Source organism: Typopeltis vanoorti, chromosome 22 (assembly GCF_054136105.1).
Source record: "Typopeltis vanoorti isolate ZY-2024b chromosome 22, IOZ_Tvanoo_1.0, whole genome shotgun sequence".
NCBI classification, from domain to species: domain Eukaryota; kingdom Metazoa; phylum Arthropoda; class Arachnida; order Uropygi; family Thelyphonidae; genus Typopeltis; species Typopeltis vanoorti.
In genome coordinates, this window is record NC_143570.1 from 60,131,389 (window position 1) to 60,148,168 (window position 16,780).

The following is a 16,780-nucleotide window of genomic DNA, read 5'->3' on the forward strand; positions in this document are numbered from 1 at the left end:
TTCGTGTATCAGCTTATTTTTTTTCCCCCTTCAACATGAACTGACTCTTGTTGGCAAGTTGCCAGACTGTGGTCTCGGATCTGTGGTGGGACAGTATGCCAAATTACTTCAAAAATTATGGCAAGCAACTGCAAAAGAGATCACAAAAATACCGCGGATTCTTCATTGTTGCTCTAAGTATCCAGATTTACTGAAATGACTTTAACTTATTTTGGCATCTCACCATAAAAAAGAAATTCATTTACGACCTTATCTTAGGCTACCGCATTCAGTGCCACATTATCATTCTTCCCAGGCATGTGCTACCATTCTTTACCACTTCAAAGATCGTTCTCTGCACAAGAAGAGTGTGCACGTGTTTTCAGAGAGCAGCGTGTGCCAAGATAAACGTTCACTTTTATAAGGCATAACAGATACATAATATTTAGAAACTAACGTAATAAAAATATTATTACAGCCATAACAGTAGAGTGCTCTTTTCCATTAATATTTTGGATTGATATATAATAAATTCAAACAAATATTGTGTGCAATGCATGGCTATATAACAGTCATAAGTATAATTTATTTTAATCAATAAACTTCCATAAAATCTGTTAAAATGGGATTGAGGCAAGAAGACTCTCAAACTTCCATAATTATCTTAAACAGATCTTATCCTTAAAGTAACTCACAGTTTGTAGTTATTTCATATAATTTCTAGTTTGTTTATGACATAGAGTAACATAAATGAAAAAAAAAAAAAAGATGGATCCCACAGAGTACGAAAACGATTCTTATTGTTTTCATGTCAATCCTCCTCGAAAGGCTGAAGCTTACAGTAAATTTTAGAATTAGTACTGCGAGTTTGCTAATCCGGAAATTCTAATCATCTAGAGGCCAGATATGAATTTTTTTTCAAGCTACTTGAATCCAGTAAAATAGGCAAACTGTCTGACACACACACATGAAATTAACAGACAGTATACGAGGGGGGGGGGTCTAGGTGTTTTGTTCTAAACACCTAGGACAAAAAAAGAGTTTTGTATTAATTTTACAATATTGAGAAGATAAATGGGTAAACATTGCGTTTGTTATCCTTTTCAGATGCGCAAGCCACGGATCAAGTAACAATCAGATGGCAAGACACGACGCCGTTGATTATTGAAGGAGCAATGGAATTGCCGGAATTTGACATTGTCGATTATTACCACGGAAGTTTCCTTCGTGTCATCGATACAGGTAAACGAATTTTTGTATTTCTTTGGCTTTCAAGAACTTTACAGTAACCTAATAACTATTCAAGTCTACAATAATGATTATAAGTGGCGAAATCCGTTTTGAAATGGTCATAACAGAAGTAGGACATTTTAGTTTGGAGTTTTAATTTACTACTGTAGCTTCATCGCGAGCTGAAATATTGCCGATTTTATAGGCAATGTTTCAACTAATCTTGCAGACTGAAGAAATGCTGCTTATACACATACCGGCAATTAAATTAGAAATCTTCATCCAGATGAACGTAAAGTCACTTACCAGCATATGCGTAACCACGTGTTCTAGAAAACCGTTTATGAATGCAGTAATCGTCAACAGTGTTGATCACTATAGGAAGAATAGAAAATCCTTTGGAGTTCGATAAAGGGCTTATTGTGAGTGCCCAACTGGCTGGAGCCACGATTTTGAAAACAGCAGAGTTGACTGGTTTCTCGAAAGGTGAGCTATCTCGGGTGTTTATTCAGTAGAAAAATAACTCACGTTGCTTGTCTAAGAGACGTAATTGTGATCCTAAGACAGTCTGTCAGGAACGAGATCGCCGTCGTCTAAGAAGGCTTGCAAGGAAAAACAGAACTTCCTGTGTGCAGCAGTTGACCGAAGTATTTAATGCAGGCTGTTCCCAATATATCTAACCGAACTATGCGCGGGGAAATGAAGAGGGTCGGTATTGCCAGTTGCATGCCTATATGTAAAATAAAAGATTCCAATTCAGTGGCTGGTTATGTGTACAAAGTACATAATTTGGAAAATTCATTAAACTGCTGGGTATTATATTAAACATAAATGGATAAATAGCGCTGTTGTTTCCAGCGTATTCGCAATTGAGATATTGGTTGCGACAACATAATCTAGTCCGTGCGGTTAGCCTAGTGGCTTTGTGCTTCGCAACCATATGCCTGGGGAAGAAGTGTCCCAGGTTCGATTCCCGTCGAAGACGTGAGGAACTTGAGGATCTTCCTCAGGCGTAGCCAAGTTAGCCGGTCTTGGGCGCGGGCAGTAGGGTTTTTTCCTCCAGTTTGTCTGGCGTTTTTCATCCCGCAAGCAGGCAAACCGATCCCGTGAACATACGCTGCTACAGTCAAAAAAATATAACCCCCCACCCCCTCAGCGGCAGACTAGGCGACAGGTCGGCTGGCAGTGGTACTAACAAGAAGTCGCATCTAAGTAACACGCGGACCCTGTAAAGGAAGCGGGAATAACGCGTAGTGAAAGAAGTTGCGATAACACAATCCAAAACGCTCAGTTCAGGTTAGAAAATTGGAGTGCTTCAGAAATATGAATCAGTGGCGTGGAAAGTAGCGTAAGCTGCTAGAAAAATATAATACAAATAAAAATTTATTTCTGCTTAATTTGTTTTGATTTTAATTTTCGTTTTGAGTTTCTTCGTTTCTCATTTATTGATCTTCACTTAATCTTAATCATGGATTCTGATCGACGAATATGAAAGATACAAAATATAACGTGAATGTCGTGCAGTGAATGTTATTGTGACAGCAATAAATGAAGGGCTCCTCGAGTTCGTGACATTAAGACCTAAACTTAATTCATAGGGGAAAATTCTCGCCAGATGACCTTTCCGTGAACGGCTTTTATGGAAAACCGTTTGCTGTTAGAATTTTACACAAGGGAAAAATTTCACGTTTATGGCAAATAGGGCGAATTTCAGTTGGAGTAGCGTGAAATATCTACTCAGAACTTATTCACTCTTTGTGCTGATCGATCGCTAGAATTTCTGAGAACACTATGATGAGGATGCAACCCACCTAACAGAATAAACTCGATGCAAACATTAGAAGCTAAGCAGATGATGCATTTCTCATGCTTTATCGTTCGTTCACGCAGCATCGTTAAAAATGGATGAATCTGAACGAAGATGTGAAATAAAAATCGAACTAATACTCAAGTTTCCCACGTCACAAACTTTTATCATCACTGTTTATGTTTCTTCTTTGAAAATGCTTCTATAGTGCAGTGCCAAAACAATACGACATATGGAAACACCTAGAACTGAATCCCGTCTGACACACGACTTTATTAAGGTCTTTTGCAACTGAAGATGAGTTACCCAGTTGTCATATTGACAGTTTTTTTTCCCTTTTCATCAAGCAAAATGAACCATCCATGAGAATGCACACAATATGCCCAGGCTGAGCGAATTGTATGGCCGAATGGATAGCGTTTCCGCCATATAACAACAGACTGTGGGTTCGAATCTCACTTCGACATGGATATGAGTGGATGCCTTCAATTGGTAAACAGATTATTAACCCTTAACCTACTCAGAATGTTAATTATGCTTCAATGGTTGAATGGGAGTGAAATTTAAATAATAATAATAACAATAATAATAATAACGGACTTAAATATCTTTTTAGACTCGTTTGCTTCCGCTGCAGTTCCTACCAGTACCAATCCATGTTTTAATCCTAATCACTACTGTTATTGTGATATTCATTAGAAAATAATGCTATTAAATGATTAAATGGCATTTTTTTTTCAAATTTATTTTCAAATGACAATGTTATTTAATAACGATCTGTCAATTTTAATATTTACATAATGTTACATACATATATATTAAGGGAAGTGCCATTTTTAATTAACTATGCACAAAGCAGTTGTTATTAAAGAAGACAAAGAACTTGAACTTAAAAATAAATTCTGCAACGTCTTATTATTCAAGGAGTATGCGGAACTTTTAGCTCTAACTTACTTTTGGTAAGCAGTAGGTAGTCATTCTCTGCCCATAGTTGTCACCGATAGTTGAATGCATGACTGCCTGTGATTTTGAAGACTGCGGGGTGAGAGTGCAAAAAATGCAAATGTCACCTACTTCCCTAAACATTAACAGGTATTATTGTCATATGGTCAGTCTTTCTGAATTGTAGGATTAAAATCCGAATTTCTGGGAGAAATGTTTACTTGCTTGGACCAAAGATTTAAAAGAAAAAAATTCTAGAAATGTTTATGTATTCGAACCTATAACCGTCTTTTCTTCTCTCTCTAGCATTATGGAAATGTTGCGACAAGGCTGCAGAAACTCGACTTCAGATTACTGAAAATAAAATATATTTAACTAATGAGAGACATTTAGAGCAAATCATGAAATAATGTAATGCATGCCGCTAGATTAAACCGTATAAGGACAATGCGGAGATCCCCCCCCCCCCCCCGCGCATCTAACTTGAGGATTGGTAAGTGGTGAAAATGAGTGGCATTAAAGTTAATTGAATTACTTATTCTTCAATGATATAAGACAATAAAGCTAAAGAGTAAACGATAAACATGAATTTTAAGTAAATTAAAGTGTTGCTGTTGACTATCGTTCACCACCAATACCGCGGGTGAATTAAAAATTAGATAATCCTGGAGCGCATCTTAGAGACCAGATATTTTAATAGAAAGTAGGGCGATGAAAATCACGTATCGCTTAAACTCATTCACAAACAACCTCGCCACAGTGGAATTCGAATCTAGAGAATGTAGACCAGAAAGCGGACACTGTGTTCACTTAGCCAGTCAGGATGAAAAATAGAAAGATATTTAAATGAGCATCAAAAGTCAAACAAGAAGACAAAGGAAAATTCCAAAGACGTTGCAACTCCGTGGCTTGCTAGGTAAAGCTTGAGAAAGATAAAATGAACAGTAACTCTCAGTGTCCCCTAAACCAGCGCTTCCCAAACTGTGGGCTGCGACCCCTTTGGGGGCCGTTAGTTTGTTTTGAGGGGGCCGTGAAATAATGAAAACAAATGTAAAATGTTTTAAGACTAAGTGTGCCATGTCAAATGTGTATGTAAGATGCTAAAAATGTAATATTTGTATTTGATTTTTGCGATATTCGCTGTGTATGTTTTGTATTGAATATAAATACAACAAATATTATAATAATATATGTCTGTATTACGATTTTCTTTCGATGGGGGGGCATGAAATATTTTAATGTTTCCAAGGGGGCCTTTACATAAGTTTGGGAAACACTGCCCTAAACAACTCAGAGACCTTGGACATCTGCTGATGATTCTAAGCCGTTGGGGAAATAGTTGCTTAATGTAGTAAATTTTTATTGAAATGACGCGTAGTATTGCAAAAGGAAAGAAAAATGTATTATATTAGCACTTTTTTTTCATAACTCGTCAAAAATAAGTAGAAAATAAATAATTTAATGTACAAAATTAATTGATGCAAACATTTGGATTGCCATTTTTGCTGGCAGAAAAAGAAAAGTGGGTTGTGCAACCATTCTTGGGAACTCAACTACCTCCTAATTCTGTAGAAATCGTTTTCTCGAATTTCTGTTACTTCACCTTGTGTTTTTAAGATACTGATTTTAAATGATTTATTTAGATTAAGTTATTTAGATCTATAACGAGAAATCATCTTTTGCTCGTGATGCAAATTCTTTTGCACCACGAGCAAAAGATGATTTCTCGTGCTCGTGATGCAAAAGAACTTGCATCACATGTCAGCCTTCTTATGCTGTGTTCCACAGTACGGTAGGATCGTTGAGACTTCTCGGTTATTATGCTAGTTCAGGGGTCGGCAAACTGCGGCTCTTTGGGTATGTACATGTGGCTCTGAAGTAAAATTGAAAATGAAAATAAAAGTATGATAGTTTCATTTATAAAATTTTTAAAGGATTTTATTCACATAATGGTGATTTCATTTGTTTTATAGGTCTCGCAAAACTTCGTGGCACTAAAATGCGCGATGTCAAGGAAGGGAAAGCGCGCGTGAAGGGGGTATACAGAGGGAGTGGAGAGGATGGTTGAGCACATGGTAGGCAGGGCAGCCAAACAAAGTGACTAATTAGGATAAGGTTTTAGGATGCCTCGACATCTGAGGTCATTTGCAGAGCAACAAAGTGACTAATAAGTGAGCGCACGGGCGCCCTCTACTGGGCAAGTCAACGAGTCGGAGACGTTAAATTAGCTTTAGCTTTATCAATTGTGGTAGATGAATCTTGCAAGATCTCAAGGACACAGCCCAAGTTTCCCTTTTTGTGTGGTATGTATCATCTGAGGATCCGAGAGAAGAACTTCTGGGATTATTGCCACTCAAGGGCCAAACGCGTGAAGAGGACATAGCAAATGCCGTCCTTGAATGCATTGAAAAAAAAATCATATCCCACTCAATAAAATTTTGTTAATTGCAACCGATGGTGCAAAAAGTATGACGGAAGCGAAAAAGGGTTTTGTTTCAATTTTAAAAGGAGATATTAATCATGAAGTGATTACTTTCTATTGTATACTCCACCAGGAAGCCCTTTGTGCACAAACATTTACAGAAGAAATTGGTAAAATTATGGAATTGGTAATTAAGATTACCAACACCATTGACATTTTAAAGAGTTGCTAAGTGAAATGGAGAGCGAATATTGGGATTCGCTCTCCATTTCAACAAGGTTCGATGGCTTTCTAGAGGCGACATGTTAAAGCGTTTTGCATCTTGCAGAAATGAAATCAAACTATTCCTCGACAACAAGGATGTTCAATATCCAGAATTAACGGAAGATCAGTGATTGCAAAAATTGTACTTTGTGGTGGACGGTACATCACAACTGCATGAGCTCAATCGTAAATTACAAGGCAAGGGAAATACTTCTTTTTCAATGCAAGAGGAAGTTATTTCGTTTGAAAAGAAATTGATTCTATTCGCTGAAGATTTAGAGACTGGAACTTTAGTTCATTTTCCAAACTTGTCTCAATATCGCCGAGAAAACAATGCCCTCATTAACAAAGATTATTTCAAGACAGCAGTTTTAAACATGAGAGAATCTTTTCTTCAAAGGTTTTAGTAATTCAGATATAATAAAGCGACTCTTTTATTACAAATTCTCTTAATGCCAATGTGAAAGAATTAAATTTTTCTCCGTTTGATATTGATACGGGTAATTTTGAAATACAATTGCTGGACTTGACAAGCAAAGACTTATGGAGCTCCAAATTTGTACGTCTTGGTACTAAAATAGCAGAACTGGGAAAAGAAAAATGCAGTCTGATTTCACAGCGCAGACTGCTATAAAAGAACTACAGAAGGCAGACTCCATGATTTTTACTTGGAATAGTCTTCTAAGTATTGAAATACTTGGAATAGTCTTCCGGACTCATATCATGAGTTGAAAAAATTTGCATTTGGTGTTCTCAATACCTTCGGATTTTCATATTTATGGGAGCAATCGTTTTCTAACATGAATTTCATTAAACGTAAATTGAGGAGCCAAATTACTGATTCCAACTTGGAATCGTGTCTTAAATTAAAAACGACTAGTTACAAACCGGACATACAGAAACTTTCTAAGGATATGCAAGCTCATTGCTCACACTGATTAAAACCAATGAGAGCAATTTTATGTGTGATTTTTTTCTTCATTTAATAAAGATATAATTAATATTATAACTTGTTATATATTACCATAAATTTACTATAATATTACCTTAAATTTTCCTTATTTGTAAAAATATACTTATGGCTCGAATAATTTTTAAATTGCTGTGAGGGACAGGTTTGGCTCTTTCGTCTCAAAAGTTTGCCGACCCCTATGCTAGTTCATAAGCCCTGAACGCTGCACACAAACTGCGGCTTAATGTGCTGTAGCTTATTACTGCCATAATAAGCTTCAGCACATTAAGGCGGTAGCGTAATTATGTTATTTGTTTTGACGTGTGAACATTCGCGATTTCTCGTCTCCCTTGTCAGGCGACTGTTGTACGAAAACCATCGTTTATGATTTCCCAAGCCAGTGTTTTGGGATGTTAGTAGGGTGGCCTGTTGGAATCGAAATGCTTAGGAAATTAGAGAGTGTGAAAGTGAAAATGAACTCACTATTTTATTTTTATCGTAATGTCGGTTAAATATAAGACAGAATGCAATCCATTTTTATATGCGCGTTACATAACGAATTTCAAAAGTTTGGTGCAAGTTTCATCGTAGATCGCGCACCTCATTCAGAATAGGAAATATAGAACGTAGTGTGGATGAAAATTTTAGTAATGAACTGATATGGTGTAATGATTTAACAAAATAACAATAAATCGGTCATAGAACTTATCTATGCGACACCACTTACTTTTCAAACACTTAATTTTTCTTCTATTTCCTGATTAGGATCCTTCAGTTTCCTGAATGCGACCTTTATATTCGTGAGACAAAATGGCTACCACCTGGTTCAGACTTATCTGCCAACTTTCCTTATTGTGATGATATCGTGGGTATCCTTCTGGCTAAATATCGACGCGGCACCAGCTCGAGTGACGCTTGGTGTTACCACACTGCTTGCCCTCACCACAGTTGCGTCAGGAGTGAGGACCCAACTACCTCCTGTGTCCTACGTAAAGGCCATCGACGTCTGGATCGGAGTGTGTTCCATCATGGTCTTCGGAGCTTTGTTGGAATTTACCCTCGTCAATTACCTATCAAGAAGCAAGACTCGACCATATGAATTGCGGAAGTCCCTCAAAATATTTGCTGTAAGTATATTCGATAAGTGCACCGCTAGCAAGTACAAAATTAATTAGCAATGCCGATTTCATAGTGGGTACGAGGGTGATCTGAAACGTTCTCGGCCTCAACCATAGATGCCAACACTATCCGCAAGATTTTTTTTTCCAAGTTGGTACATCTGTCATAAGCATCCATGTGAAATTGCAAGTCATTCTATCAAGTAGTTTGTTTTATACAGCTGTCTGAAGCAAAAGTGTTGTCTGTATCCCTTGGAATGGATAAAATTGAGTATCGTGCGGTTATAAAATTCTTTCTAAAAGAAAGTTTACGCCAAACGAAATTCATTCAAAGTTCATAAAAGTTTATGGGCACTCTTCTCCTTCGTTCTCGACAATTAAGAAATGGGCTGCCGAGTATAAACGTGGCCGTATACCAGCCTTGAAGATGATCAACGTGAAGGACGTCCAAAAAGTGTAACAACACCAGAAATCATTGATCAGTGCACGATATGGTAGTGCATGACCGGCGAGTTAAAGTGCGTGAAATTACTGAGACTATAAGCATTTCAAAAACACGTGTTGGATATATTTTGCAAGAAGAGTTGCCAATGAAAAAGCTTTGCGCAAGATGGGTGTCGCGCTTGCTCACAGCAGAGATCTTGCATGAAAATCTCTGAACACTGCTTGGAGCGTTTTAACAAGAATAAAACTGATTTTGTGCGTCGATTTATTACTCTGGATGAGACTTGGATTCACCAGTACACACTAGAATTCAAACAGCAATCAAAACAGTGGACAGAAACCGGTTGTTCAGCGCCAAAGAAGACAAAGTCGGTTCCATCAGCAGAAATGGTCATGGCATCGGTGTTTTGGGATGCTAAAGGTATTTTGTTTATTAATTATCTTGAAAAGGGTAAAACAATAACCGGGGAATATTATTCCAATCTTTTAACAAGACGAGACGAAAAAATTCGTGAGAAAAGAATTTTTCTCACCCTATTGGCAGAAGAAAAAAATCATCTTTCATCAGGACAATGCACCTGCCCACAAAGATGTTTTAGCAATGGGAAAATTAAGGGATCTGCACTATGAATTGTTGGAACATCCACCGTACTCCCCAGATTTGGCTTTCTCTGACTTCTGTCTCTTCCCAAAACACTAGAACCCTTCTTTGCTGGTCAGCGTTTTTTTTTTTTTTTTTTTTTTCGAATCAAAAGGCGATTGCAGCTGTAGATGGGTATTTTGCAGATCTTACTGAGAACCACTACAGGGACGGGATAATGGCGTTGGAATAAATGTATTGTTCTTAAGGGAGATTATGTTGAAAAATAAAAATAATTTTGAAATTATAAATTATTTTTTTCATTGTTAGGCCGAGAACTTTTCAGACCACCCTCGTATATCTCATTATTAATAATACGGATTTCAGTGCAACGCAGATTTCAGCAGGTTAGTACCCAGTCCGCTATGTGGATGTTTTTCCACATTGATGCAGTTTACCTTGTACACGGCACTAGGCAAACGTTGCTCACTCGTGTATTTATTTTTATATCAGTTCCGCACACAGAAGAGGTTGCAATGCCTATAGCACATCGGTGCCGTGTTTGGATGTATGCTATCGAGCTAGCAGTGTATTTTTTTTTATTTTAAACTTTGAATGCCGCTAGTAAACTGGAGCCGTAAAACTGATGGTGAAGGCAACCACGTCTCCTGCTTCTTTCGAACAGTCGTTAAGAATTCAGTTTTAGTAGATAAGATGCGCTGAAGTAGCATCATAAAGATGGTTATGCGCATTAACTTACGTTTGTGTTTTGATAAAATCTAATTTACCAAATGATAACACTGAAGCGTAGTCTTTTCATTATCAAAAGTAAATTTCTGTTGTTCAAAGTTGTTTCAAATTATATATATTCGGGTAGCATTACATTAAGTTTTGAATATGTAATTAACTGAGCTGGCATTAATCTTTATCAGTAGAACCGAATTTCCTTACATCTCTGCTTCATGAATATTAAGAATTAAGTTTGGAATTAAGCTTCTCAACTACTAATAATTTCTTTAAGAAAAAACTCTAATTCATAGTTTTGAGCTTGTTCTATATCGGAAATCTGAAAGTTAATACATTTTTAAAAAATAGCGGAGTACTGTAAAACCATGAGTATTAAAAAAATACGTATGAACGTGATGCAAATACATTTTATCAGTTAATTGAGTTTGTCTCTTTTAAATTTCTAGAAGAAAAGAATAGAGAAAAGAACCTACGTCTGATTTATATGTAGTATGAATGAATTCAACGTAAATAAAAACCCAGCAAATGATGGTAAGCAGTTTTTTCTCCCTTAATATCGCACAAAATTTCAAAACGAACCCAATTGGGAGAAACGTTGTTAAAAACTGGCTTATTCATGTGTATAGAAGGATGTAGAGAAATTGGATTCGTTGACTTGACAAAGTGAGAAGGCAGGATAAGCTCCAATAAACGTATAGATTACGGCATTCTTTCATCTCCACGTTGGGTTCACTGACGTTCGTAAAAATATCGCTAATTGATTTAATTTAGCATGTGCAGAGACACTATTCTTTGACGTTATTATAAATGAATATGAATAATACTATTCTTACAGATGATCATCAGCGGTACATTCTGTAAGAGCAGAGATCTTCAAGAATATCAGAAGCTTAATCGGCAAGCATATCATCACTCAATACTCAATTACCACTTTAAATTTTAGTTTAGGCATTCTCTGACACTGAACGACCATATAAAAGCGGACTGAAAAATCGATGCCTAAAATTTATGAAATACACTTAACGTAATCATCAGGTAAGGAAATTACCTGAGACAGTCATAAGACGAAATTTCTCAGTCGCCTTTTTCTATAATGACATCATTCATTATTTATCACAGCAATTGAACCTAGAGCCGATTTGGATTTATGCACGCTAGACATAACCCGACTGCACGGTTGGCAGGAAATATCCTTGTGTTGGCAGTATCTTGGTATTGGAATTGTTCTCAAGGACATCATTAGGTTCATCCCCATTGAATACCCCCCCTTGATCCTAATCCTCATCTGGAGATCGTTTCAGACCGGGTAACGTTTCAGACCCCACATGGTAACAAGTTAGCCTGATGGATCGGGACTCTTCCGGCAAGATAACGCACAGTGGTTATGCGGTTCGCACTGTGCAAACATGGTTCGAAGAGCATGTCCAAGTATTCGCTGACCTCTCCTACGTTATTCTATAACGTAGGTATATATTTCATTTACAAACTCTTAACTTCATCTGTGGCATAGTCAATGACACAGTGTCATCATTTCTTTTTAGCTATCTTTATTATTATTATTTGAATATCACACGTATCGGGTCAAACCGAAGCAGAGAACTACCAGTAACCTGTGGAGTACCACAGGGAGCTGTACTCTCCCCAACTCTATTCAACATTTACACGCACGATATTAATCAGCTACCTCTCAAAGGTAAGATATTCCAATACGCATACGATACAGCTATAATATCCATCCATAATAACGCAAGCATAGCCCAAACAAATATGCAACATGACAAAAATCTGATCACAGACTGGCTTATGAAAAACTCCATACACCTAAACTCAGAAAAGACAAAATTAATGATATTCAGAAATCCACTGACTCGACCAGTTGATAACAAATATATAACCATTCAACATCCACTTTCCAACATAAAAAACACATAGAACAGCAAAACCACTACAATCACTCAGGTTGAAACAATACAATACCTTGGAATTTACTTCGATGCAGATATGAACTGGAATAGCCACATAAACTATCTACACAACAACTCCGAACAATAACTGGCAAACTCTACAGGTTAAAAGACATAGTTCCCACACGCCTAAAAACACTTATATACAAAGCACTATGCCAAAATATACTAAGATACGCTATAAGAACGTATGCTTTCTGTTCACTCTACAAACTAAATAGATTAATGTCGCTACAGTACAAAATGATAAAACTGATCTTTTGGGAACAAAGAGACAATAACGACTTTATGTACACTGCAATGTCAGACCACAAAATACTGACAGCAAAACACTTATGTCACTATGCAGCTTTGCTAAAACATTATTTCGATGCCAACTACAGGACAGTCAGAAATACATACCGTATAACAAGACCTCAGACAACTAATTATATCACATATAAATTCAATAATCACTACGGAAAGGCCACGCGAAACATCTACATCCCAGACATGATAACCAAATCACCTTTTGAATACAGAAATCTTACAAACTACAATAGCCTGAAAGAGCTATTGTAGTTTGTAAGACAACATTCCAAGTTGTCGTGTGTGTGTGTGTGTGTGTGTGTGTGTGTGTGTGTGTGTGTGTGTGTGTGTGTGTGTGTGTGTGTGTGTGTGTGTGTGTGTGTGTGTGTGTGTGTGTGCGCGCGTGCGTGCGTGCGTGCGAATTTCTCAATCAACGACTGCAGTGGAAATCAAGCCAATTAAACATAGATTTGGTTTCATAGCTTCCCAGCACAGCAAATAAACCAATAAATAATAACTGGTGTCATCCTCAGATAAGCTCACAAATAAGCTTCGAGGATGAAAGCTGAGAAAATACATCTCATCTCATATAAACAAATGTATGTAATGTTGTATCATATGTAATGATAAATATGTAATGTATATATCATATGTAATGATAAATATGTAATGTATATATCATATGTCATAAATTATTATAATTATTATTGTGAAAAAAAAATTATTATTATTATCAGAATACACGAATGTATCAAATGTAAACATATGTATGTAATGTTGTATCATACGTAATCAATACTATGCAATGTATGTATCACATGTAATAAATTATTATTATTATTTAAAAAAAGTATATGTATCGTTATACCAACTCTTTCACACTCTTTAATTGTTTCTTAACGTGAATATCATTTTGGCTTATATTTCGCTAAATTTAGCGATAAATAAATACTCACTTCGATATTCAAATTTATTTAGCATAAATCAGTAATACTGTGAGTATTTTGAAATGCATGTTAAACACTCAGAATTACTAGTTCATTTTATAATGCACCTGAATGCTGCATGTATTAAATCATGTGCTATCATTTTTATTAGAGAGATCCCATGGAAAAAGACCAAGATGACGAGAAGAAAGAGCCTCCTGAAGAAGTTCAGTCGCCAACACCTTCTGCGAGCCACGTGGCAATGAACTTGAACCGAGCACAGAATACTGATCGTGTTTGCAGGGTTTTGTTCCCAACCATATTTTTTGTTTTTAACTTTGCTTATTGGCCTTATTACCTCGTTATGTGATGTGAGGCTTCCATCAACTGCTGTTAATACACTATATTGCCATTAGAGAATTTTCATGCGTATATCTTAAGGACAGTATTCACAGTGGATACTCCGATTCCTCAGACTGTTATTACGAGTTGGAACCTCTTGTGTCAAGATTAGTTTCATGCATGGCTAAGCAGACTAGTCAGTGAGCAGCCTATCGGAGCTTACTCTCAAAGGATCAGCACTGCAGCAGCTAACATTCAGCATTGCTGATCCAGAAAACTGCCAAGCAACTCATTCTTAAATGAAGAAAATTGTTTTTTGGTAGTTAAAGAACAGGATCGAGTAAATAAGTAGTATACGAACTTTATCACATTTTGAGATTTCTTCTAGCGTTTTGATATTCCCGGACATTGTTTCATTCAAATATATTTAATGAAAATTCCACTGTTGTATGAGCTTTCCTTCCCAGAATATCCAGAATATCCATAAGTCTGTGTTATCATTGATCGATATCGAGGTTGGGTCAAGAAAATTATTTGCTCAATGTAGTTTCCACATCTGTTATATCTGTTCACTCGTCCTAACTCATCTACCAGTTATGACAGTTAAGTGATAGATGAGTTTCATCCGAAAGTGCCAGACCACCTTATTAATACATAGGCACCTGTCCTGAAAAGGAAAAAAAAAACTACAGATATGGACATATGATCTGATTATGACTGCGGAGAATGTGTGACACAACATAACTGAGTATTCTTATGCCTCTTCTTCCCCCCAAATAAAAATCTGTGTCCAAAGAATGCCTGCTGCATCATCCCCAGATCAGTGTCCCGCATACGTAGATTGAGTATGCAATCAGTAAAGTCACAGTACTGGAAATTAAAGGTTGGAAACTAAAGACTTCTTATGTTTATTAGGATAAAGACGATAGCCTTAATAACTAGGAAGGAAATCTTTCAAGAAACGTTTGCACAACAAACTTCTGGCAATAAAGTGTATGCTGATTTTTCCCCTTTTCAAAGGAATAATCCTAGTCATTGTGCATCTGCTAAACGTAAATTCTTCAAGATACTCATACCTCAGGACCTTATTATCTTATTGTATCGTTTAATATATTTCTGGCTTCACTCAGCAGAAATGTTGTGATACTCTACCAGTATAATATATTGTACAGATTACTTATTTTTGCGCACAAGAATTGTATTTACTTGTTTATGATTAATTAAAATTTCCGAAAGTGTGCCTTGTTTATAATTTACTGATCAAATATTCACTGCTACCTTTACTGGTAAAACCGTAAGCGTAATCCTACACATTAAATAGTCCAAGGACTTGGAGAAAATCACATGCCAAAACAAATAATACATTTTTTGCGTATTTTTACAGACCTAATTAACTTATTTTGACATTGGGCTTATTATGATGCTGTTCTGTTCTTTAGCAGGTAGATTTGAATAGATCTGTTAGCAAGTAGATAATGATACGGCTTCATTGTGTTTGTTGTTGTTAATATTTGATTTGAGAAATAAGAATGAACGAATGGTGTTTCAAAGAATATAAGATGAAAAGATTAATAAAGAAAACTAGGGAGGTGACTTGAATTAGTAAGGAGCTGTGAATGGGGACTGTTAGTGTTTTAATAGGTGTTGCATTATCCTGCCTTTTCAGACTCCGCTGAATAGCTATTGATCTATGTATTTCTATTTTAAGAAATGCTGGAAAGATTTTTTTTCTCCATTAAATAGAATTTAGATAAATGCAATCATTATGATGCCAAAGATACAGACTGATGTAGGAACTGTAGTCTTTGTTCGGAATCCTCTTCTTTCGCGTCTTTTTTCAAGCATTGGCAGGAAGGCGGTACAGTCCACGAAAGAGGAAAATTTTATGAATAACTGTGAAGTATATATGGTTGATGTAGTCGTGACAATAATACGAATTATTTACCAAGCTAATTGTATTGAGTTGTCTGGAGTTTATTCATAGCGTACTATCGAGAGTACACTATGCATAATACAAACCCCCGACTATCAGCCAATCGACTGCTGAAAAATATAATAAAACAGAAAAAAAATTCTCATTCTTATGAGAAAATGAATAAAATACGTACTTTATATTTCGAAAAGTTCGGTAACAATGACATCAGATAAATCTCTTACTGTATGTCGTCTATGGTTCTGGGGAGGTTTTGGTTTCGTTCAGTACACACGTGTTTCTCAGCGCTCTTGATAGTTAATGCAGCAGTGTTTTTGAGATATAATACTCATGATTAGTTCACAGTTCCTTTCTACATTAAAATAGTGATTGTTTGATGTTTCTCCTGTATCGTCAACAGCGTGCTCGATCAGCAGAGCAGGTATGACTTTTATTTTCATCTCCAAAAACTTTTTCAGGCCCTCTCCTGTTCCCCGCCCTGTGCAGCACTTGGTGGTTGAAGGGACAAGGCAGGTTCTGCCCCCACTTCAAGTCTCTATGGTTCTGTTTTTTTTTTTTTTTTTTTTTTTTTTTTTAAGCAGGCGTTATTTTTTTGAAAAGCGTGCTTCTCTATAAGAACTGCTTGAAAGAAGACGGAACCATATTTTACCATACTTCTGAGAGTACAGTATGTATTTGAGTAATGTCGATGTACGGTGTATCGTTCCATCTTCCTTCCCAACGCGAAATTCCACAGTTTCTTAGCTTTTATTATTATTATTTTATATGTCGGAGTACTGTGTACATTGTTATTTTAAACTATGCATGCAGTAAATCATATATCGCAACCCGTATATAAATGC

General features: G+C 36.4%; 1 protein-coding gene across 1 annotated transcript in view; it reads left to right on the plus strand.

The window, feature by feature from the left end:
- LOC150094447 (glycine receptor subunit alpha-3-like) overlaps positions 1-15,243 on the plus strand; it is a 77,040-nt gene extending 61,797 nt beyond the window's left edge. Inside the window, exons 6-8 of the mRNA XM_090411744.1 lie at positions 1,087-1,221; positions 8,362-8,723; positions 13,836-15,243. Coding sequence (XP_090267870.1) covers positions 1,087-1,221; positions 8,362-8,723; positions 13,836-14,033 — 695 coding nt within the window. The 3' untranslated portion in view covers positions 14,034-15,243. The remainder of the gene's footprint in view (positions 1-1,086; positions 1,222-8,361; positions 8,724-13,835) is intronic.
- Positions 15,244-16,780: the final 1,537 nt, after the last annotated feature.